The 26,906-nt window shown below is 37.0% G+C and overlaps 1 protein-coding gene across 7 annotated transcripts in view; it reads left to right on the top strand.

Annotated features, from left to right (window-relative positions):
- fchsd2 (FCH and double SH3 domains 2) overlaps positions 1–26,906 on the top strand; it is a 186,517-nt gene that overhangs the window by 146,810 nt on the left and 12,801 nt on the right. For all 7 annotated transcript variants that reach the window (XR_012394170.1, XR_012394169.1, XR_012394167.1 and 4 more), the window contains 7 exons: positions 3,119–3,235; positions 3,586–3,690; positions 8,283–8,444; positions 11,631–11,765; positions 15,527–15,610; positions 20,065–20,242; positions 22,123–22,343. Coding sequence is in view for 2 of the 7 variants with exons in the window: in XM_073930164.1 (XP_073786265.1) it covers positions 3,119–3,235; positions 3,586–3,690; positions 8,283–8,444; positions 11,631–11,765; positions 15,527–15,610; positions 20,065–20,242; positions 22,123–22,343 (1,002 nt within the window). In the remaining 5 variants the exon portion in view is untranslated. The remainder of the gene's footprint in view (positions 1–3,118; positions 3,236–3,585; positions 3,691–8,282; positions 8,445–11,630; positions 11,766–15,526; positions 15,611–20,064; positions 20,243–22,122; positions 22,344–26,906) is intronic.

The raw sequence follows: 26,906 nt of genomic DNA, 5'->3' as shown, positions 1-26,906 counted from the left end.
ATACTGATTCATATAGAAATGAAAGACAATGCTGGACTTTTTTGGAGATATTTAGTATCTGCAGATATTTTTTCATTGTTTTTAAAGGATTTAATCTAAAAGTTATTCTATTTATACTTGTAAAACTCATTTTTCATCACATTTGTTGGTAATTGGCGATCACAGTGAGCTGAACTGATCTTTTATTCCCGGTTGCTTTGCAAACATCCTGTCTTGTTGATATGATCATACACGTTACTATGAAGACATGTTAATGCAGTGCTCTCAGTTAAATCGGTGGGCGGGGAAACCAGCAGGATAACGCACCATGTCATAAAGTGTGAATCAAACTGGTTTCTTGAACATGACAATAAGTTCACCATACTCAAATGGCCTCCACAGTCACCAGATCTCAATCCAATAGAGCCGTCAGCCTCAAAATGGGAGGGATTTGGATCCTTTTTAACATCAGGACATTTAAAAAATAGACTTATTGTGTTTCTATCACTCCAATAAGACGGTGAACACACTTTACCTACACACACTTCTGTCCAAACAGCTTACAAAAGATAATTTTCACAATAGGCGCCCCTTTAAAATCTTTGAATGATGATTTTTTTTAATGCACTGCGTGTTAACAAAAATTTAAAATTGATGACTTTAATCAACTAATGTTAACGCTGTTAATAAATACTGTAATGAATGTATTGTGAATAACATTAAACTAACATTTACGAACGGAAACTTACTGTTAAGTGTACAAAAACTGTAAAAAATAATACTAAATAAATAAATAATATATCATGTAATATAATTTCAATATATAAATCTACATTTTTGCACTGAGAAGTAGATATATTTTCAATTTTTGGATTCAATTCTCTATTTCCAGCAACTTAAAATTTATTGTTAGCTAAATTAACACATACTCTGTCATCTTTGGAACAAAATGTCCCACTGCAAATTAGTAGTGATGACTTCATTATTTTTTCAGGGATAAAATGGAAGGCTTCAGACAGAAAATGTCTGTTAAGACAACGCAATCTCACGGCAATTCGTAACTTTTTGATTTAGTGGCTAAATAGTATGATATAATTCGTACAATTTAGTACGATGTGCCCATCACCCAATGACGGTTGGGTTTAGGGGCGGGGATGGGATGGGTGCCACGCCTTCTTTTTAAAATCGTACATTTTCGCACGACTCAACTCGCATGAATTCGTACGGATTAGCCACTAAATTGACAAAACGTAAACTACATTTCCTCGTGAGATCAAGATGATAACGATGTTAAACTATCTGCACCGCCTTATACTTCAGGCTCATTAAACATTAAAATCCTTTAATGATGATTTTTTTAATGCACTGCGTTAACAAAAAATTTAAATTGATGACTTTAATCAAGTAATGTTAACACAGTTAATAAATACTGTGATGAATGTATTGTAAATAACATTAAAATAACATTACAAATGTAAACTTACTGTTAAGTGACCAAAACAGTAAAAAATAATACTAAATAAATTAGTAATTATCATGTAACATAATTTCAATATATAAATCTACATTTTTGCACTGAGAAGTAGATATATTTTCTTTCTTTTTTTTATTCAACTCTGTATTTCCAGCAACTTAAAATTTTTAATGCACTGTGTTACAAGAACTACAAATGTATGACTTCACTTTCATTAATGTCAGCTAAATTAACACATACTCTGTCATCTTTGTAACAAAATTTCCCACTGCAAATTAATAGTGATTAGTAGTAGATTAGTAGTGATAACTTCATTAATTTTTTCTGTGATAAAATGGAAGGTTTCAGACAGAAAATGTCTGTTAATTTGTAATTTGTTCTGACAATTCGTAACTTTTTGATTTAGTGGCTTAATAGTATGATCTAATTCGTACAATTTAGTATGATGTGCCCATCACCCAATGACCAATGGTTGGGTTTAGGGGCGGGGTTGGGATGGGTGCCACGCCTTCTTTTTAAAATCCTACATTTTCGCACGACTCAACTCGCTTGAATTCGTACGGATTAGCCACTAAACTGACAAAATGTAAACTACATTTCCTCGTGAGATCAAGCTGATTACGATGTTAAACTATCTGCACCGCCTTATACTTCAGGCTCATTAAACAGTACAATAAATCTAAATAATTTACAGTGCTTCAAAATTATTCAACAGAAAGAGCAAGATAAACTTACAAATTGGTCTAAACCAGCTGCATGTATGTTAGACCCTTCCAGCCACAACCCAGTACTGGGAAATTGATTACAATATTTAGACATTATTTTAAGTCATGTAGGTCTAGTCTTAAATGAAATGAGTGCTCTATGAAGGGTTCAATTAAATTACACTCGTAAGCTGCGTCTCAAATGGCACGCTACACTATGCACTCATGCACTATGTACTTGTGCACTTACACACTCAACAGTATAGTAGATGTATGTAGTGTTGTCCCAAATGGCACACTTACGTTTTTTTATCAAGCGGAAATTCAAACAGTTTCTCTGATGATGTTTGATGGTTGCCAAATCAGTGAAATAAAAGACCAAACTATCAAATAATACCTGTCATGAGTATAACCACATTCACCATCGGAAGGCGCTATAAACACTTTCATGGGAGAATTTTGCTTTCTCAATCCAAAATAAATAAAGTTATCCAACATGTGCGCCCGATAGCTCCACCCCTTCCGCTACGTGAGCAAACCTGCCGTCGTTGAGTGCGTGAAGTGTCCAACATTACACACTTCATTTTACTGGCTGAATGAGTGCATCATCCGGGTAATTAAAGTGCACTTGTTATTTTTAGAGTTTTCAGTGTGAACACACTACTTACACTGTTTATTCTACAAAATGGCGTAGAATAGTATAAGAATGCGATTTGGGACACAGCATTTGTTGTGATGATTTTAATAACTCATCTTCGACACACAAGCGCTTGCTCCACTATCAGACAAACTCTCCTGAAGAAGCAGTTTACCTGTCAGTTCATTGAAGAAAACATCAACAATCAGGCACATTTCTTACATTTGTTACATTGCCGTCTTTTCACATCCGTGTCTAATTTGTAATAGAGTTAATTGATTGATTGATGAATCAATTAATTGTGTATTTGTGCGTGTGTTTCAGAGTCGACAGCTGGAATCGGAGTCGGGAACCACTGAAGAACACAGTCTGAACAAAGAGGCCAGGAAATGGGCCACACGTGTGGCTCGCGAACATAAGAACATCATCCATTACAAACGGGTGAGAGGAGCACACATTATCACACACACACACACACACACACACACACACACACACACACACCTATTGTTGTTCAGCAGGAACTCCCATAGGCGTATTGATTTTTATCATTACTGTACAAACTGTATATTCTCTCCCCTACCCCTAAAATCAACACTCACAGCAAATAATCCAACAAAATACCTCATTCTGTGTGATTTATGAGCTGTTTTACTCATGGGGACCAACGGTCAAAATGTACCGGTATTGCTATACATGTGGGGACGTTTGGAGGTTCAGGAGTGTTGCGGTGTGCAGTGATGCTGAGGTTAAATTAAAACTGATTCTGCGCTTCTTCTCCTCTCTTTCAGGCTCTGGAGGAATGTGAGACTCTCGGGACTCCACCGACAGAGCAGAGCCGAAACGAGCTGGAGTTCAGGATAGAAGAAGCCAAGGAGAACATCCGAAAAGCAGAGGTGATGTTCTGCACAATCTCACACATGCCTGCGGCTTTGTTTCCATCCACCTATTTTTATGCGCATTTGAAATATAGCATAATGTAAACCTCAATATACACATAACTTGATAGCACTTTATTTTAAATGGGACCTTGTGTATGTGAAGTTTCAGCTCAAAATAGCTCATGAATAATGTTTTATATTACTGAAGCTGACACTTACCTTTGACTGTGTCGTTTTGGTGACTGTCGCTTTAAATTCAAATTGTGCTCAGATTGTGCTCTTTTCAAAAGAGGGCGGAGCTACAAATGCCTGTGCATCAGCATAGTGGCAGATTTAAAAGACTAACGTCCTATGCTAATAATGGAAGTGATGGTCACTAGTGGGAGGGGCCTTCTCCCTCTGATGACACGTGCAAAGGGAGAATGTCAATCAAAGTGTTTCTGCAGACTGTTTATTGTCAAGTCTGATTATAAGAAATAAAATGAATACATGTTTACCATTAGAAGCTGCTTATATTCACACACTCTTACCACACAACTCTGTTTAAACCCCTTATGAAAGTGATTTTTGCATAATAGTTACCCTTTAGGTGACCATTTATGCTATTTACTACTATTACCTATTATTAATATATTAATTGTTTATTAGTAGCTATAAAGTATGATCTTATTGTACATCCTTAATCCTAACCAATACCTAAACCTGACTACTGCATTACTAACTATTAATTAGCAGTTTGTTCCAGTTAATGGTTTGCTAATAGCATGAATTGTTACTTAAACTGTTACCAGATCTTTTTTTTATCTTTTAAGAAAAATAGGTCCGTGAAATTTGTTGGAATAACGTCCTGAATGTCTTTGAATATGTTTTCTACATATTAAAAACTCTGTTTGGAAATGACAGCTGCAAATGATATAATTGAATTTTGATTTTGCACCAGCCATTGTACATACACTCACCGGCCACTTTATTAGGTACACCTTACGATTACCAGGTTTGACCCACTTTTGCCTTTAGAACTGCCTTAATCCTTTGTGGCATAGATTCAACAAGAAACTGGAAATACTCCTCAGAGATTTTGCTCCATATTGACTTAATAGCATCACGCAATTGCTGCAGATTTGTCGGCTGCACATCCATGTGAATCTCCCATTCCACCACATCCTAAAGGTGCTCTATTGGATTGAGATCTGGTGACTGTGGAGGCCATTTGAGTACAGTGAACTCATTGTCATGTTCAAAAAAACAGTCTGAGGTGATTCACGCTTTTTCCTGCTGCAAGTAGCCATCAGAAGATGAGTACACTGTGGGATGGACATGGTCAGCAACAATCAGGTAGGCTGTGTTGTTGACACAATGCTCAATTGGTACTAATGGGCCCAAATTGTGCCAAGAAAATCTCCCCCACACCATTACACCACCACCACCACCAGCATGATACGAGGCAGGATGGATCCATGCTTTCATGTTGTTGAGGGCAAATTCTGACCCAACCATCCGCATGTGGCAGCAGAACAGAGCTGTACCTAATAAAGTGGCCTGTGAGTGTATGTCTTGGAAAATGCTTATTAAAATACAGAAATACATTGACAATTTACATGTTGCATTGGCATTTTGCATATTACATTTCAAAATTAATTGTGCATCTCATATGCTTCCATAGTTTTCCACAGTGTGTGTGAATGAATGTGTGTTTGTGTGATGGATGTGATGTGTGTCCGGTAAGGTGAGATGTGTGTTGTGTTTTCTCAATGGCTCCCTCTGCTGGCGCTGTCTCAGATATTACAGGAACAATAATTCAATTCTGAATGACACTTGTGTTGTTTAATTTCTGTCATGTGCCTTCAGGTCCAAATTCCTCAAAGAAGAGTATTCTGATGATATTTACAGTTTTTTTTACATGCAAAAAAAGATATGGAGATGTCACATTCAAAAGAGACAATAAATATTGCCCTGTGAAATTATTTTTCTTTCCAACTCGGTTATTTCTTCGGCAGATTCTGTTTTTGGCTTGTCTGTGTTACTTGAGTGAGCTTTAATGGTAATGTAATTTGTTTGTGATTAAAAAATATCTTGTGTTTAAACTCATGAAACTTTTACAATTTAGCAAGAATTTGTTACATCTGTTTTAAAGTCATTGCTATTTATTACGTTCTTACTATTTATTAAAAGATGTAAAAATTTGTCATTTATTACGTTTTACACACACACACACAAACACACACACACACATACAAATAAATATACACATAAATATATCTTATGTTTTATGTTCAAATGTTTAAAAACAGGAATGTGCATACAGTAAATATAATGACATTGAAATATATTTATATTTAAATTGTAATAAACATATTATTACATTGCAACATATATTATTCAGTATATATGTTAAAGTCAGAATTATTAGCCCCCCTGTTTATTTTTTTTCCCCAATTTCTCACATTTCTAAACATAATATTTTTAACAACTCATCCCTAATAACCTTTATCTTTCCTTTATCTTTGCCATGATGACAGTAAATAATATTAGATTAGATATTTTTCAAGACACTTCTATACAGCTTAAAGTGACATTTAAAGGCTTAACTAGATTAATTAGGGTATCTAGGCAGGTTAGGGTAATTAGGCAAGTTATTGTATAATGATGGTTTGTTCTGTAGACTATTGAAAAAATATATAGCTTAAAAAGGCTAATAATATTGACCTTAAAATGGTTTTTAAAAAATTAAAAGCCGCTTTTATTCTAGCCAAAATAAAACAAATAAGACTTTCTCCAGAGGAAACAATATTAGACAAACTGTAAAGATGTCCTTGCTCTGTTAAACATCATTTTGGAAATATTTAAAAAAGAAATACAATTCAAAGGGGGGCTAATAATTCTGACTTCAACTGTATAACAAATAAAAAATAAAGCAACTGTTTCACTATACATAAACATTTAGCAGTAAAAAATGGTTTAATAATTTTTAAAATTCTGTTTTAAATCAGCAATGATAGTCATATAACTAATAATACAAGCTCTTTTATTATTAATTAATTTATATTCGATATTATGTATTTATATTATTAACTTGTATTCGATTTTAAATATATTTAGTTAAATATAAAAGAAGAGATAAGTAAAAGAAAAAATAAGTTTAAGTAATAGACGAATGATGTGTGTGGTTATGGGGTGGGAAAATAATAAGCTTGTGCTTCATCCCGCTCCATGTTGATATGTACAGTTGAAGTCAGAATTATTAGCCCCCCTGTTTATTTTTTTCCCAATTTCTGTCTCATTTCCAAACATAACAGATTTAATAACTCATCTCTAATAATTTATAAGTAAATAATATTTGACTAGATGTTTTTCAAAACACTTAACTAGGTTAATTAGGCAGGTTAGGCTAATTAGGCAAGTTACTGTATAACGATGGTTTATTCTGTTGACAATCGAAAAAACTATAGCTTAAAGGGGGTTATAATTTTGACCTCAAAATAGTTTAAAAAATAAATATAAACTGCTTTTATTCCAGCTGAAATAAAACAAATTCTTGAATTGAAATAAAAAACTTTCTCCAGAAGAAAAAATATTATCAGACATGCTGTGAAAATTTCATTGTTATGTTAAACATCATTTGGGAAATATAAAACAATAGGGCTAATAATTCTGACTTTAACTGTTTTTTTTTTTTTGTTAAATAATTTTTATGGATGGTATTTCTGTTTGAAAATAACAATATGAAATTATGATTATGAAATAAAAAGCTCTTAATTTTCATATTTTTGTCATAAAACAAGAATTAATATGGTAATATTATTTAATAGTTATTTTGTTTCTCAGGTCATTTCCTTTACAATTCCTGTTGTTAATTTCTTTATTTAACAGAACTTGCCCTGTCTTAAATTTAACAAATTCCCACAAATTTAAATATTCATACATGCAAATGCCAAATCAGAAAGTGAGTTTGGAAAAAGATAATGAGAGGATTTATAATTTGGCATGAAACCAAATCATGACAGTATCAAACTCCTCTTCGTCTTTCTTCTCAAACTCCCAAAGCCAATTGATCTACATTCTCCATTAGTTCGCATTAATTATTTAATAAGCCCATTAAGAACTAATAGATGACAAGCAACAAACAGAATAACAGATGAAGCGGAAACTTGAGTTTGTAAATGTTTCGCTCTGCACCAGAGCAGTCGGGGTTTACTCATCTGCTAATATCATTAGTTTACTTGCGCTTTAATTATTTTCTTGGAAAATGTTTGTCCCCTCAGAATTGCAGGGAAATATGAAAGACTTCTGAATGCTGTTTGTCATCTGTAAATGGATGAGTCTGAAGACTTAATTTGCCTTAAGGTTGACACAATACCATCAATTCACACCACGATACTATACCAGCTGAAGAATCACGATACCTAGTATCTGTAAAACCGTGCAACCCTAATTTGCATATTTGCATATTCATGAAAGATGAACTGTCTTTAAGCTTTGGGAAATTTGCATTTTATTCTTCATCTTTTCTTCTGCTTTAGTCAATGAGAAGAATTTATAATAGTTTCAATGAGCAGTAGCAGCACTGGACTGAACTGAATGTGTGTGTGTGCGCTTGTGTTTTGCAGACGGTGAAGCTGAAAGCGGAGGCTCGTCTGGATCTCCTCCGTCAGGTCGGGGTCTCTGTGGATACGTGGCTGAAGAGTGCCATGAATCAGGTGATGGAGGAACTGGAGAACGAGCGCTGGGCGTCTCTGCCCACCATCACTGCCCACGAGCTCTCGCTGTCGGTGAGCAACACACATAGACACATACATACAGACAAAGACACACATTACATCACATATATATGAGCAATATCACACGAGTAACAGTGCCATATGGCTGTATATCGACACTGGTGGGAGGCGTGCGATGCCTTAGTGCCCCCACCAGTGCGATATACAGCCATATCGCACTGCTACGAGTGTGATATTGCGTTTATACAACAGCTTGACGGTATAATTGTGTAAATAAAACCAAAATTAAACATGGAAAGTTTCAAAAACCCTTTTGTATGTGGAACTACTTTCTTCCACATGGGATTTAAATCATAAGCTGGCAGTTAAAACAGTTGAGCGTGCATCTTTTAAACTTTAGATCTGTAGTGTGCTTTTTGCTGGCTGTATGTGGGCGGAGTAATACACAAAAGGTAAAGAGGCTGTAGGAGTTCTGATATTGCAGAATATCGCACGGCTATCAGCCAATCAGATTTTAGAACCAGATAGAACTGTTGTATAAACAAATATACATGCATACGCACACACACATACATACTTGCCTACATACACATACACACACATATATTCCATCACACATGCATACATACGCACACACACATTCATATGTGCACAAACACACAATGAATATTATTTTCAGCCGTTTTAAACATTATAAATAGTTTGAACAATAACACTGTGCTGTGCTTACAGGTAAAAAAAAACTAAATAAAATGACGTTTTAATTAAAATGTGCTTTTAAAAGTTAAAATAAAATGGTAGACTACTGTTCTTAAAAAGTTTTTTAAAACAAACTAAAACTCCTGGACTTAAAGGGTCATGACACCCCCCACTTTCGGTTCAGGTCTACCTCAGAATTTTTCAAAAGACGCATCGTAATGGGCGTGGAGCTCCACGAGAAAACAGTAGGAGTGGGCGTGGCCATCAGGGGAGAAGGAGGGGATTGAACAGCTGTTGTCAGTCAGCTCACAAAGTGAGACACAAACCGTGAGGAGACGCGTGACTTTATAGTTTACAAAGTCAAAATGCAAAGAAATAAACAGTAATTTAATGCCCTGCTGCATTTGTTATTTGTAATTTCATACACAAAACCACAATTTATATCATTATAAAGATAATCATGTTCATACAAACACTATAAATGAGGACGTCTCCCTCAATCCCCAGGTCTGAATGCAGACTCAGTGCAGCAGGTCTCTTGCCCTGTCTATTTTAACCATTAGCCCTGCTGGTAATCTGGAGGATTTAGGCCAACACAGCAGCACGGAGATCTGTCTAAATGTGAACGAACTCCTGATAAAAGACAACGTCCGCCATTCTCCAATTCTTGTACTGCTCTCCCGACCAAAATGCTTGCTGCACACACACAGCTTTGCTGTATCGGCCCCGACAGCATCGCGTTGAAAAACCTACAACAAACCCCGTGAATCATGGAAACAAACACATACGAGCCATCATGAACGGCTAAATACTGTGGGCTGTGGGTCCGTGGACGCTGACTAACCCAGTCATCAACGTAGGATCTCACAGCTTGGCACTGGCAGGTCTGCCTTGCCTTCGGAAAGCACTTGCAGTCATGAATAATTAAGAAGCCGGCTCTTCTCATAGGATAAGAAAACTCCGCTATGAATAATAATGAGAAACCGACGCTTCATCTCTCCACTTGCAGTTTTGCGCTACGTCACCGATTTTGACTCTCCCCAAAAATCATTGGTCCCACTTTATATTAAGTGTCCTTAACTACTATGTACTTACATCAAAAAATTAATACAATGTACTTACTGTGTTTATAATGTATTTGAGAACACTTGTGGTCCTTTTGAGTTGGGATAGAGGTTGGGTTATGGACAGGTTTGGTGGCATGGGTAGGTTTAAGGGTGGGTTAAGGTGTAAGGGATGGTCAACAGTGTATTTACAAATGTAATTACAAAAGTTAACTACAGATGTAATTACATACATGTATTTAATCAAGCATAAGTACACAGTAAATACATGTATTTACACAACATGTACATTGTAACAAACTATTAATTCCTGTGTAAGTACATATTAGTTAAGGCCACTTAATATAAAGTGGGACCAAATCATTTTAAACAAAATTAGCAGACAAAAGCTCAAAATTATCCAGTTTTTCCCACAATACAACTAACAGGTGCTAACATTGTCTTAACTGATGCTCAACACACACAAATCTGTTAACATCTCAATAAAAAGTACTCCAGGGTTTCGTGTACCTTTAAATGTAAAGTAACATATAGCAGCCTATTCATAAAAACCTGGAAATGTTGCTTGGACTAAATATAGTCATCATATTCATATATAAATCATTAGTGATACATTTTTTTTATATTTATTTTGCATGTATATATGACATATTCCTCCGGGTAACACTAGTAGGATGCCCATGTACCACTAGTGGTACACGTACCAAAGTTTGAGAACCACTGATCTTTAAAAATATGTTACCTACATAAATTATATCCCATATGAATATCAGTTTTCACTCAATATCTCCCAGTTGTGTCATAATAAGCTGATATTTACAGTAAACGTCAGATTATAGACAGATTATATGCGGTACATTGTGTACAGATCAGGAAACATGCATATCAGAGGTGATAAAACAGACTACACAGTGTTAAGATAACAGTGTGTGTGTGTGTGTGTGTGTGTGTGTGTGTGTGTGTGTGTGTGTGTGTGTGTGTGTGTGTGTGTGCGTAACTTATCAAAGAGCTGTTTTATGTCAACAGTGGGCGTGGTCTGTTACTCTGTAACTCCGCCCACCAAGTTACATATTACAATGACCTCGCCTGCTCTTTTGATACAAACTGCAGTTCTTTTGACCTTCACTGACTGACTCGGAATCAGTTTTCATATCCATTATCATAACCGGTTGAAGCCGGTTATATGAGCTTCACCTGTGGAGGTATGAGTGTCCAGTTCCAGTGCTCATAATCTTATATCCTTCAGTTGCAGCGTTTTTGTCTTTTGAGAAAAATGGTCTCATGATCTTTATTTGACCAATGAGACTGTCTTATCAAGCAGGTGGGTGTGGCTAGCGGTGGGAGGGGCTAGTTATTGTTAAATCCTGTGGTTTGTAATCCTCAGGTTAACATTTTCGAGGTTATTGAACTGAATCAACAAGAGGTCTGTGCTGTTTGCTGGTGTAGTGACGCTCATTGTGGTGTTTTTCTGTAGACCACGGTGGATTTGGACAGAGAGGAAGGAGAAGAATTAGAGGAGAACATGGAGACGTATGACGACAGCAGCTCAAGTCCTTCAGGAACACTGAGAAACTACCCCCTCACCTGCAAAGTCATCTACTCCTACAAGGTAAAAACACCAACTCATGTTCATTTAACTGAGGATTAGAGACCATGTGTAGTGAAGTGCAGAAATTAAAATCACACTTTGCTTGTTTATAAAACTTAATATTTATCATTTATTTATATAATTTTATGCATGGTATATTATTTAAAAAATGAAAAACTATATTATAAAATATTTTAACATGTATTTTTATATGTATTTAATTTTAATTCATTTATATTTAATAAATTTTACTGTGTTAAACTATATGTAGAGCCTTAGTATAATTTAATTTTTATTTATATACATGTTATGTTTATGCATGTATATGTATATTTATTAGCCCCCTATTTTTTTTTTCCCCAATTTATGTTTAACGCAGAGAAGATTTGTTCAACACATTTCTAATCATAATAGTTTTAATAACTCATCTCTAATAACTGTTTTATTTTATCTTTGCCATGATGACAGTAAATAATATTTGACTAGATATTTTTCAAGACACTTCTATACAGCTTAAAGTGACATTTAAAGGCTTAACTAGGTTAATTAGGTTAACTAGGCAGGTTAGGGTAATTAGACAAGTTATTGTATAACGATGGTTTGTTCTGTAGACTATCGAGAAAAAAATAACTTAAAGGGGCTAATAGTTTTGACCTTAAAATGGTTTTTAAAAAATTAACAACTTCTATTACTCTAGCCTAAATAAAACAAATAAGACTTTTTTCAGAAGAAAAAATGTTATCCGACATACTGAGAAAATTTCCTGAATCTGTTAAACATCATTTGGGAGATATTAAAAAAAGAAAAAAAATTAAAGGGGGCTGATAAATCTGACTTCAACTGCATATATACGTAGTTATCTATAGTATAATATCAATAAAATTATATTATATAAATGTATAATATATTTTCTGTATTTATAATTTAAATACGTATAATTTATCAACTGAACTTATTTTACTAAACTTTTATTAACTTAACTTACAATACTTATATCAACTGAACTGTATGCATCATTTATTATCAAATATTTAATTTAATAATTACAGATTAACTTTAATGAATTGTATATAAAAAAAATTATTTAAATAAATGAGTGTACCTGCTTTTATTTTATTAATCAAAAAGTTATATTTTTTATAAACAGGCACAAAATAGCTCCTTTAGAAATGTAATTTAATATTATTTTTAGTATTTTTAATGTAATAATATAAACAGGCATTATCTGAAATGTGTGAGTGGTTTTTGTTAACTAAACCATTTATTTATATAATTATTATATTTATATATTTATTGGATCATTTATTTAAAGTTTATACTTGTAAAACTTACCAGTTGATATAATAATAAAGATTATAAAATGTACATATTGAAAACTAAGATAAAGCTGACTAATACAAAATTGACCAAACTGAAAAAAGTTAAATAAAAAAATATACATTTAAAAGGTAATAAATGATGTTAAAACTAAAATAACTGTGATTACAGAACCAAAAAATAGAAAGGTCACTTCAAAATATTTATAAGTAATATAATCATATATAAACAATACAGATTTGATTTTGTTTGAAACAGCTAGTTTCTGCTTATGCTATCTGACAATTACATTTTTGAAGAATTCAATTTGATTCAAAATTGCTTTATTAACATGACTGTAAAAGATACAATATTGCCAAAGCTTGAAATAGGTGGACAGATACACTGTAAAACCCAATAAGTTAGGGTAACTCAAACCATTTGAAGAAACCCATTGCAACAAACCATTTGAGTTAAAAAACAAATCTATATGAGTATTGTGAACTTACTCTGTTTGATTAAACGAAGTAATTTGAGCACAGTAAAACCCAACAAATGAAGAGAACTCAAACCAATTGAGTACTGTACAACCCAATAAGTTCAAGCAACTCAAATCGTTTGAGGTAACTGATTGCTACAAACCATGTGAGCAAAAAAAAACAACTAATCTATACGAGTACTGTGAACTTACTCCATTTAAGTTGAAGTAATGAGGTATTTAATTAACTCATTACCTTCAACACTGAGTTTAAAACTCTTTTCAAATGAGTAGAATTTACTTTCAGTCAATGTTAAGTTAACTACACTCATTTCATTTGGTAAAGTTGACTGTTTGGTTTTACAGAGTATTATATATATATATATGTATATATACACACACACACACACACATATATATACATAAATACATATATTTATATATATATATATATACATAAATACATATATTTTTATATATATATATATATATATATATATATATATATGTATATATATATACACACACACACACACACACACACATACACAAACACATATATATATATATATATATATATATAATTAATATAATAAATATATAAGTATATTTATATGCATATAATAAATATATAATAACAATATAATATCAAAAAAATTTATAGAAACTAAAAATGACAACCCTTTAAACCATTTAAATAGACAACGTAAGAATTAAGAACATTTCAAGCCACAGTGTTTAACATATAAACACACACATACAGACTAAGGCTCACTGGCATGTAGACACTGTGGTTGAAATCGCACTCTTGAGTTTGTTACTTTGATTTTGTCATCATGAACACAACCCTGTTGAAGTAATTCTCAAATGTCTGGCCTCCTCCTGTTTCCTGTACCAACAACTCAAAGTTAGCATTAACATCAGCTGAAGATGACATCTCTTCTTCACAGTTTCCTCCTCAGCTTGCTCAGCAGCTCGCCTCATGAATATTAATAATCTGTAATTTGCATAAAATGTATCCCTAACCCATCTGCTGACATATATATATATATATATATATATATATATATATATATATATATATATATATATATATATATATATATATATATATATATAATATTATTATTTTTTTTTTTTTATGCACCTGAAAGCATCACCGTTGGCTTCTCTATAATGCATTCTGTTTGATTCTGCTAACACTTTAGTATAGGGAGCAATTCTCAATGTCTACTAGTTGCTGATTAGCATATTATTAAGAAATTAGCTGTTTATTAGTACTTATAAAGCACATATTCCTCATGATCTTATTCTTACAAAAATACTACTTAACTATTATTAAGCAGCAAATGAGCAGTTTATTGAGCTAAAAGTCTTAGTTAATGGTTTATTAATAGCAATAATTGTACCATAAAATAAAATAAAGTAATTTTGTCCCTCACCATGCTGAAGAAGTGTTTTAAAACTGAAGTAATCCTCTTTCAAGCAATTGGGGATGTGATTAAAATGATCGCTGTGTTTTGCTGTCATGCAGGATCGTTCTCTTGTTTGTGGAAAATGCTGGTTTCTGTAAAATATGCACGTCATGATTATGTCAAGCACGCTGTGATCCTGGATTAACATCTATGTTGATCTTGGAACATCTTTTTTGTTGGAAAATGTGATCCATACCTATTCCCTACCCCTAAACCCAACCATAACTCTGGTTATAGATATATATATATATATATATATATATCTCAGATATATAATATCTGGTAATTTTATTCCCGAAATCAGAAGGGACCAACAATCATGTAGAAGTGTATGAACCTAACCATAAGCCTAACATAAACTGTAAACGGATCCCTTAATTCTGATTGGCTGATTGGAATTTAGTTCCAATATCAACATAGATGTTAATCCAGAAACCTGTCCTACTTGGCGAAATCAGGTTGGTGGTAAAATATGACCTTGCACGACTGAACTTGCATTACACAATATCCTCATATCTGTGTGTTTCTCTCAGGCTTCACAGCCCGATGAACTCACCATTGATGAGCAGGAGATGCTGGAGGTGATTGAGGATGGAGACATGGAGGACTGGGTGAAGGTAAACCAATCAAACACCTGTTGAAATTTTGAGTACAGACTGAGGCTACGAGGCTAACATAGTTTAGTTGTAGAGCATTGTGGGTCCCACTTTATATTAAGTGTCGCTTATACTAGTGAACTTACATGGTAACAAGGTGTGTATAAGTAGTGTGTAAGTAGTACACTGGTGTAGGCTTGGGCGGTATCCAAATTTTGATACCGTCAAACCTCCTCCCTATTTTACCCCGATATTACCGTGCATAATTTTAAAAAAATTATGGCGTAAGGCTCAGACAGCGTCATCAAACTGTTGGCTTGTGCCTAAACCATTCAGAAACTGAATACCGTATATGTGACCTCAGGCTCGCGGTCACCTGTTTGTCTTGTTTGTAGAGATCTGTGCAGGATGCTCTCTCGCTCTCTCATTCTCACTCACACACACACACACAGAGAGAGAGAGAGATACGCACAGCACTATGCTCTCTCTCTCTCTCATTCTCACACACACACACACAAACAGCATCCACGCGGAATCCTTTCAAATTACACCAGAGTTACCGGCCGCTCCCGCCCCACGCTTTATTCGGAAACTCATTCCCACACTGCACTAAATCTGGTCGAGTCCCGCGGAATGCAGACCTCTAGTTCGTATTTACTACGTCTCCCTTCTCGTTCGGAAATACTGCCAAACTGCAGGTCACTTGGTACGCGACTCGCCACCTCTCCCTCTCTCTCTTTCTCTCTTCCACACTTTCCCGTGATGACAATCACGCATAACCATTTGTAGGCATTAAATAAATAATTTTAATATTTAATACTTGTCTCCTATTTAAGTGCATTGTTTTTATGACGGTATAACGATATTAAAACTGACACAGTTGCTATTTTTAGATCCCGCGGTATACCATATTACCGTATTACCACCCAAGCCTACACTGGTACCACAAGGTGAAACCTTATAATGCAGAATTAGTTCTGCCATACAATGTTCACAAGTACATAGTATGCAAACAGGTGTGGGAGTGGGAAAACCACCAGCAAGTACATATTGTTTTTACGCAATGCGCTTACATAGTTCTTGTTACAGATGTGTACTTTCTTAGTGTTGTTACCAATGTCCTGTTACACCTTTGAACTTACACATACTGTTCAGTGGGTTGTTACATGTGTGTACTTACACTAGTATTACACTAGTAAATACTATGTACCAGTGTGTACATACACTGTAGTTACCAGTGGTGGAAAGAGTACTGAAAAATTATACTCGAGTAAAAGTACCATTACTTACCCAAAAATGTTGTGCAAGTAGAGTAAAAGTATCTGTTGTGAGTATTACTCAAAGTATGAGTAAAGAGTAGCCCTTTCAAAAGTACTCGAGTAGTGAGTAATACACTGTAAAAAGCAGATGCGTTTACATGTGATTTGTGAATGTGTGTGTAAACGTAACATTCTGTAGTGCATCTAGTTATTGCCCAGCAGGCACACAACATCATAAGACGTTAATATTAGGTTCGATTTAGGTTGTGATGTCAAGTGACCAAAATTTTATGTCTATCCAGCGTCTAAAGACAAGGTTATGTTAATGTCCAATAATTGTTAGAAAAAAGGTTGTTAGAAAGTGACCAAAATCCAAAGTCGAGCCAGCATCTTAAACCAACGTCATATTGACGTCAACTACTGACATTTATTCGTCAGGTATGGCAACCAGAATCCAACATCTGATAGACGTCATAGTGGTAACGTCCCCACAACGTCAAGCTTTAATATCATTAGACGTTGATATTTGGTTGATTTTAGGTTGGATGTTGAACATTGACGTACAGTAGGCCTGACATTGGGTTCTGACATCAACCCGATTTTTGTTTCCCCTATGTTGGGGTACAACTTCAATCTGATGTCATGTTGATGTCTTGTGCCTGCTGGGTGTTTAAGGCCATTTTGGTCATCTTACAGTAAACATCCGTCATCTTCTCATCAGTGACATGCATCTAAACAATCACTGGGTCATTACGTGATTTTAAACATCTTCTTAGACACTTTTAATGCTTTCAAACAGTTTGCTGCTATTATAAAATTGCCCATGTCTTGAGGTTGTTCATTATGATGCGATTCACCTTATATGTGTGATTTGATTGGACAGGAAAAACAGGACTGATTTTTCTAATCCTCATAGACAAGAGAAAAAAAGTCTGCAAGTTGAAGGAAAGTAATGGAGTAAAAGTACACAAAGAAAAGTAAAAGTAAACATTTTTTAAAACTACTTAGTAAATTACAATTTCTGAGAACAACTACTAAGTTACAGTAATTTGAGTATTTTTGATTAGTTACTTTACATCACTGTAGTGTTAGATTTTGCTGTATTTGCGTTAACCGTTCTTGGGTGGCTCTTCAATGTATTAGATTACTCTAATACATAAAATAAGTAAGCTGACCAAAGTTCTTACGGAGAGAAGACTTAATTGAAGACAATGAATAGTGCAGTTCCTCAGCAGTGATGTTAACCCGTCAGTCTTCAAGTAACTTAACCCGAAGTACTGTCTGTGAGACAGTACTTTATACTAGAATCATACAAACCATTCTGTGTTTACGATGCTCAGCAGGACCCTCTTATCAGATGTTTCAGCTGTTGTTTTGCTAGTACCCATTGAGATTGTAAAAGGGTCATTTAGTTCACACCTATCCATTTGTGGGGGTTGAGGCACAGGTCAACCCATCATATCACATCAGAGTTTAATCAATGTAAATGCAACAGAACTAAACTGCACATAATCTTTCAATACTGTAGTTACATACTACTTATACACACCTAGTTACCATGTAAGTTCACAAGTATAAGCAACATTTAATATAAAGTGGGACCCAACGTCTGAGCTCATGGCAGTCAGTGGGTGTTTTGAGCACAGCTCCTTAGGTGAGAGCAGCTCACGTCGGACAGTTCATCAGAGATCTACCACTAGACCTCATATAGTTGTTAAACTTGATATTTTCTCAATATTATTCTCAATATCCAATTTTAGATGTCTCTGTTTTCCCCAAGGGGCAACATCCCGCTCTCCCTCGTAAAGCTAATACAGAAGTAACTGTAACTGCAGTTCATTGAAATTCCACTAGGCCCGGCTCCATAATAGAGCACATTTCCATTGACCCTAATGTTAAAATGTCCGCATTTTTATAACTCATCCATTTAGTTTATATTAGGTTATATTTAGGGTGCTTTCACACCTACACTTTTGTTTCGGAACACGTCTCGTTTGCCCAGTTAGCGCGGTTCGTTTGGCATATGTGAACAGGGCAATCGCTCTCTGTTCCACGCCAAAGTAATCGCTCCGAGATCGCTTGAATGAGGTGGTCTCGGCTCGATTAGAACGAACCCTGGAGCGGTTCGATTGCAGTGAGAAAGCGATCCGATCCGAGCGCGGTTATATCACAGTGTTTTATGGATATGTAATAGGCTTACGACTATATGAAGAGAGAAATATGAGTAGGGCGGGAAGTTTCGCGAGTCTACGGATGCTCGATTGATGATCTCCTGGTATTCTCGCGTCTCCCTCCCGGTCCTCAAATAGGCATCGTCGCGCACCCTTCTCACCCCTTCCCACCGCGTCTCTCCTCAGACACGTAGCGCGCGCACCCTGTCAATCACCACCAAACCACCACCTCTCCTGACAGCTGAGCAGGACGCTGCAAAATAAACCCTGACACTCTGACCAATGTGAGGAGAGTTTACTCGCACGTGACTTGTTTTAGCTCTTTTGGTCCGATTAGAAACTTTGCAGTGTGAAAGCGAACCGCTCCAAGAGCAAAGAGCATCAATGTAACAATTGTAATCTCTGTTTCGGAACAACTGAATCGATTCACAGATGTGAAAGCACCCTTAGTCTGCATAATTAAGGGCGTGGCCACTTGAGTGACAGGTCTCTTCACCTCAGCTGATTCCGGCTGATTAGCTGCTGAACTCGGCATATTCATCGTATTTTTCTTGTGTTTTATTTGGCTTTACACAGTCAGTTGCCTTTTGGGATTATTTCGTACCATTATCAAATGATGTGGCACGCTGTGTGCACTTAATTGTGCTAGAACACAAACGAGTCGCAGGTAATGAAGGATTAAGCGTTTCTTCCAAAGAAAAGCCTGTCTAAGCAAAATGCTTGCAGGCGTCTGTAGCTCTGCCTCTTTGCCCTTGTTTGGTATCCCACGGTCGGCGCAATGACGCACTAACAAAATGGCAACAGTTAGCCACGCCTACTTGTAGCTTCATTTGCGCTATTCATCTTTTACAGTCTATGGTTTTCCCCCATCCACACTGACACGGAGCAGCAGCATTTTAAAACCAAAACGGCCTCTCTAGCGTTTCCAAAACACTCCCATTTTGGGGCTGAAAATCTCTGGTGTAGTGTGCAGACGGAAGGCGTAACCTTAGGTCTCCTCATTAAAGTCTGCCTCTAAATGTTGTGTTGCATTTGTTGGTTGCAGGCGCGGAATAAGACCGGGCAGGTGGGCTACGTTCCAGAGAAGTACCTGCAGTTCCCCACCTCTAACAGTGTACTGAGCATGCTCCAATCCCTCGCCGCGCTGGACGCCAGATCACACTCCTCCAGCAACTCCACTGAGCCTGAGCTGGCATCAGGCAGCTTCAATGGAGACAGCAGCAGTAAGACACGCAACCATACACACATACAAATCAAAAACACAAACACACACATACAAAACACACATGCAAACACACACACACAACTCTAAGAAACATACAAACACACACAAAACACACATGAAAACACATACAAATAGACACACACACATATACTGTATACACACACACAAAACATAAATAGCCACAAACACAATTACACACACACACAGTTGCACGGGGGCACAAACATACACATAAACACAAACAAACACACATACTGTACAAACACACATACTGTACAAACACACATACTGTACAAACACATACACACACACACCGAGAGACAACCACATAAACACACACACACACACATACATACACACATACAAAAACACACATGCAAACACACACATACAAACAGGAACACATGCACACACACAAACACACACAAAACAGACATACATACAAACAGGCACAAACATGAACACACACACAAGCAAACACATACGAACACACACAAAACACACACATATCCAAACGCAACACAAAACAAATACACAAGCGTATGCAGACACATACAAACACACAAACACACATACAAACAGATAAAAACACGAACACACACACATACAAATGAACACGTACACAAGCAAACACACACTAAACACACACATACAAACTCAAAACACAGACATGCATACAAAGAAGCACAAACACGAACACACACATACAAACACACACAAAACACGTTCAGACACAAACATGAACACACACAAGCAAACAAACACACACATACACATACAAACAGACACAAACACAAGCAAACACACATACAAACAAAAAACACACGTATACAAACACACACAAAACACACACACATATAAACACACACAAGAAAACACAAAACACACATACAAGCAAACACAAACACACACCTACAAACACACAAAACATACACACAGAAGCAGACAAAACACGAACACACAAAACACTCACATACAAGCACATAGAAACACACACTTATACAAACACACAAAAAACACACATACAAATACACACAAAACACATACACGCAAACAAACACACACAAATACACATACTATATAAAAACACACACACACATAGACTGTCACATATACAAACAAACACACACACTCAAAACATACACTCAATACACAGACATAAACGTACAAAAAAACACACACACACAAACACTCATATACAAACACACACAAAACACACACCAACACATACAAACATACACAAAACATAGACACATTGTACATCCAAATAAACAAGCAAACACACACACACACACACAAACACACACAAAAACACACAAATACACACAAGCACACACAAATTGTACATACAGAGACAAACATGAACACACAAAACACACTCATGAAACACGCAAACACACACTATACAAACACACACACAGAGACTGTCACATATACAAACAAACACACACACATACACTCAAAACACACACTCAACACATACACATACAAAAACACACACACACACAAAACACACCAACACAAACAAACATACAAAAAACATAGAGATATTGTACATACAAACAAGCAAACACACGCAAAAAACACACATATACAAATACACACAAACACATACAAATTGTACATACAGAGACAAACATGAACCCACACATAAAACACACAAACAAACACAAAACACACATGCACACCTTAATGAGGTTTAATCTTATATAAACTTATTTAAAGTGAAGCGTTAGTGTTGTAGTGTGCTTTATTGTAAGAATGTGATCCCTAACTAGTCCACTTGTGTCTTCAAATCACCTCCAGCAAATGTAGACGAGCTCCAACTGTATTCACACCTATTGTTAAGCACTGTCCTCTCCTCTGTGTGTCTCCCAGTGAGTTTTGTGAAGGCCATGTATGACTATGAGGGTCAGACGGACGAGGAGCTGTCGTTCCCTGAAGGCGCCATCATTCGCATCCTCAACAAGGACAACCAGGAGGACGACGGCTTCTGGGAGGGCGAGTTTAACGGCCGAGTGGGCGTCTTTCCCTCCGTCCTGGTGGAGGATCTGACGGCCTCCGAAAATGGAGACGCTCACTGGGGAACAGACGCACAGGTGAGAGACGGGAATCTACACAAATCTACACATTCAGACTTTCTGCTCCTCCTTTATCCACTATTCCCTACATCGGCGTTTCTCAATTCTGCTCTCGTGCTGCATATTTTGCGTGTCTGTCTCATTTAACACAGCTGATTTAGATTTTTAATAATAATACATTTTATTTGAGGTGCCTTTAAACCACTCATGATCACCTTACATAAGAAGAAGCAGCAGTTTCAAAATGACACTAATATAATGATACTATGGGCCTACTCACACTGTTATCCGTATGGTGCCCAGGCCCGTTTCCCGTATCGTTTGAGAAGTGTGAGTGCGCTGAATCAGGCTCAGTCACGGTTCACTTGGCCGGCCCTGGCCCGGTTATAAGAGGTGGGCCTGAGCGCGGTTCACTTGGGCTTTGTCGCGGTATGCTTGTAGTGTGAGTGCAAAATGCGCCAAAGCCCGAAACTGAAAGCGAGACGTGACTTTTAAGGGGCTGTTACATATGGATTTATTAATCATTCTTACTGTTCAGTGATCGCAAACTGCCGTAGTTTATTAAAGACAAGAACTCCTCACTGCACGACAGCTGCACGGCTTCAGCAGACCTCCTCATTCCTGCAGCACGAGAGCCTTATGATTGTTTATGAGCGCCGAAAGTGGCGGATCTGTTCGGCGAAATATCTGACTGCGTCATCGCATCCCTAAGGACTGTTTGGCGAAATATTTGACTGCATATTAAACGACTGAAACGATATAACTAGAGAAATCTCCACTGTGCTGCTGAGTGAGAGAGCGCTTCTCACTGAACAGTGCAGCAGCGATGACGTAAGCGTGCCGAAGCCCATTTGTGGTGTGAGCGCGGGCCGTCGGGGGAGATGGGAGGGGGGACAAGCGTGCTTTGGCCCAGTTCGAGGCAACTGTACCTAGTGTGAGTACGGCCTAAATCAACACATTCAGACTCTCTGCTCCTCCTTTATCCTCATTCACTATTCCCTACATCGGCGTTTCTCAATTCTGCTCTCGTGCTGCATATTTTGCGTGTCTGTCTCATTTTACACAGCTGATTTAGATTTTTAATAATAATACATTTTATTTGAGGTGCCTTTTAAACCACTCATGATCACCTTACATAAGAAGAAGCAGCAGTTTCAAAATGACACTAATATAATAACACTACTTACACTATGCTATCCGAACCGTGCCCAGGCCCGTTTCCCAGATCGTTTGAGAAGTGTGAGTGCGCTAAATCGGGCTCAGGCACGGTTCACTTGGCCGGCCCTGGCCCGGTTATAAGAGGTGGGCCTGAGCGCGGTTCACTTGGGCTTTGGTGCGGTATGCTTGTAGTGTGAGTGCAAAACGCGCCAAAGCCCGAAACTGAAAGCAAGACGTGACTTTTAAGGGGCTGTTTCATATGGATTTATTAATCATTCTTACTGTTCAGTGAACGCAAACTGCCGTAGTTTATTAAAGACGCAAACCCCTCACTGCACGACAGCTGCACCTTCAGCAAACCTCCTCATTCCTGCAGCACGAGGACTTTATGATAGTTTATGAGCGCCGAAAGTGGCGGATCTGTTCGGCGAAATATCTGACTGCGTCACCACATCCCTAAGGACTGTTTGGCGAAATATTTGACTGCATATTAAACGACTGAAACGATATAACTAGAGAAATCTCCACTGTGCTGCTGAGTGAGAGAGCGCTTTTCACTGAACAGCGCAGCAGCGATGACGTAAGCGCGCCGAGGCCCAATTGTGGTATGAGCGCGGGCCGTCGGGGGGAACTAGAGGGGGGACAAGCGTGCTTTTTTCCGGTTCGAGGCAACTGTACCTAGTACAGCCTATAATTAGACTCTCTAGGATTCTGCCATCTGTGGATTTAACAGAAGCTCAAGCAAAAGTTGCAAACTTCCAGCATATTTTGGACAATTTGGGACCTACCTGCCAACATTCAGATCATAAAATCCTGGAGTGTGCGCAAAGTGAAGAGCGAGGGCAGGGCCGGATTAACCAATGGGGAAAGAAAGAGGAGAGGAGGCATCTTTATTGAGGCATGTTCCATACACACCTTCTTTAAACAGACCCATGATCAGGAGAACGAGGCTATGAAGAAGACCTTATGGTAACGTTAGATGAGTAAGCTAGCATTAACCAGACGGAGGAGGCTAACGGCAGCGCAGCTCAAACAGGATTCATCATGTCAGAGAGACAGACAGAGAGAGGGAGAAAGAGAGAGAAAGGCCCTGAAGAAGAGAGAGACCGAAGAGGTATAATGTGTGTGATTTCGGATACTTTTAGGTTTATAATCAAGTTGATCTATGCTGTTTGCCTGCTCTTCATCACGAGGAGAGTAGAGAATATACGAGGAGAAGAAGAGAGAGACAATAAATCATTAATAAGTGTATGTATTATGAAAGACTCAGATTCATAGAACTGGATTGGAGAAGCATTGTGTGTTATATGCCATGCCAATAATATGCTTCATACGTTTGTAAAAGTTATATATAGTTAAAAAAAAAACTTTAAAAATTTAATAAAATAAAAAATAAATATATATTAATAATAAGTTTACTAAAAAACATGAATTTTCACTAGTTTTATTAGTATTTTTTTCAATGCTTTGAAAAATAAGTTAAATCTTTGTAGACTATAAATATATATGTATATATCATTTACTTAAATATATGGGCAACAAAATATAGATTCATTTTATTTAAATTATTATATTATTCTTAGTTTTTAAGTTAACTCTAGGTGTGCGGCCGGGTAGGAGACCTTACAAGTCAATGTGCCCAGGGGCCCCTGAGTTCTTAATCCGGGCCTGAACGGGGGGAAGGTGCGTGCAAACTGAAGACCGGGTAGCAGGTATGAAGATGGTTGCGCGTTGGGTTCAGTGTGCATGAGGACTGAACCAAAAAACTAGCCGGACTGTACCAAAAAGGCTGAGAAGCGGGGGCGGGGGAGATTTTATGGGAGACAGAACAATACGGGAGATGGGTCTGAATTACGGGAGACTCCCGGGAAAAACAGTGTTGGCAGGTATGATTTGGGACTCTGTTCAAGTTCCCGTCATGCCACAGAGTGCCATCTGAACAGTTTTACATAGGATTGTGCTTTAGATGCCATCTTGTGGTCAGATGTGAAAATGCACTCAGTGCAAGATCTCTCACAGTGCATTATGGGTATTTTTTTAACTGGTGAGTGTACACTACCTGACAAAAGTCTTGTCGTTGACGCTAATTATAAGAGCAACAGATAATAAGTTGACTTCTAGTTGATCATTTGGTAAAGTGGCAGAAGGTGGATTTTATTGATGAATCATCTGTTGATCTGCATACCAATCATCACCAATACTGCAGAAGACCAACTGGAACCAGCATAGACCCACGATTCTCACAGAAATCAGTCAAGTTTGGTGAAGAAAAAATCATGGTTTGGGGTTACATTCAGTATGGGGGTGTGCGAGAGATCTGCAGAGTTGATGGCAACATCAACAGCCTGAGGTATCAAGACATTTGTGCTGCCCATTACATTACAAACCACAGGAGAGGGACAATTCTCCAGCAGGATAGCGCTCCTTCTCATACTTCAGCCTCCACATCAAAGCTCCTGAAAGCAAAGGTGCTCCAGGATTGGCCAGCCTAGTCACCAGACATGAACATTATTGAGCATGTTGGGGTAAGATGATGGAGGAGGCATTGAAGATGAATCCAAAGAGTCTTGATGAACTCTGGGAGTCCTGCAATTATCCTGCATTATTTTCCACTGCAGCTTGACTTTATATGCTATACTGGACATTATTTCTGTTCAGTGACAAGATTTTTGTATAATTAAAGTCAGACCTTACTGTCCTAGTGAAATAACTAAAAGTTAAGGCATGATCATGGTATTTTATTATTATGATAAAGTTTTAATCTGGTAAAATAAGCGTAATCTAGAGGCCTTTGTCTTTCATATAAGCCACTTCTGATACCAAATGATCAACTAGAAGTCAAGGTATTATTTGTTGTTTCTAAAACCTGGATAGATGATAAGACTTTTGTCAGGTAGTGTACATTGTACGCTCTTTATTGCAATGCATTATGGGATTGATTGAGTGTACTTTACAGCATCCACTATGATTTCGGACACCACTACAAACAGCTGCTGCCTAAAATAGGTATACTGTGTGATTTCAGATACGGCCTGAGAGTGTTTCTGAGTTGGTTTGATTTCTGAATCCTAACGCTGATTAAAGGCGTGACGTTTCCTTCCTGTAATCAACGTCATCCTGTTTTAGACCAGATCAAAGCATTTCTCTTTATCCTGTTGGAGATAATCATGTACACGCAGTCATAATACACCTCAATTTGTTGATTTTATAGCACAATATAGTCAACTTAACCCCATAAGGGCGCAATATTTAAGCCATTTTTCATGAATAATATTCTAAAACCACTAGAACAGTGTTATAGACTTGGCTGACTTGTGTACTGAAATTATCCCAAATGTTTGGAAGAATGTTAAAATGCAGGGAAATAAGCTATTTTACCTAATGAGATGACTTCAAACTTTCCAGCTGTTGTACGTATTAATG

This window comes from Danio rerio, chromosome 18 (genome assembly GCF_049306965.1).
Source record: "Danio rerio strain Tuebingen ecotype United States chromosome 18, GRCz12tu, whole genome shotgun sequence".
Taxonomy (NCBI): domain Eukaryota; kingdom Metazoa; phylum Chordata; class Actinopteri; order Cypriniformes; family Danionidae; genus Danio; species Danio rerio.
This window is presented reverse-complemented; position numbering and strand designations above follow the sequence as displayed.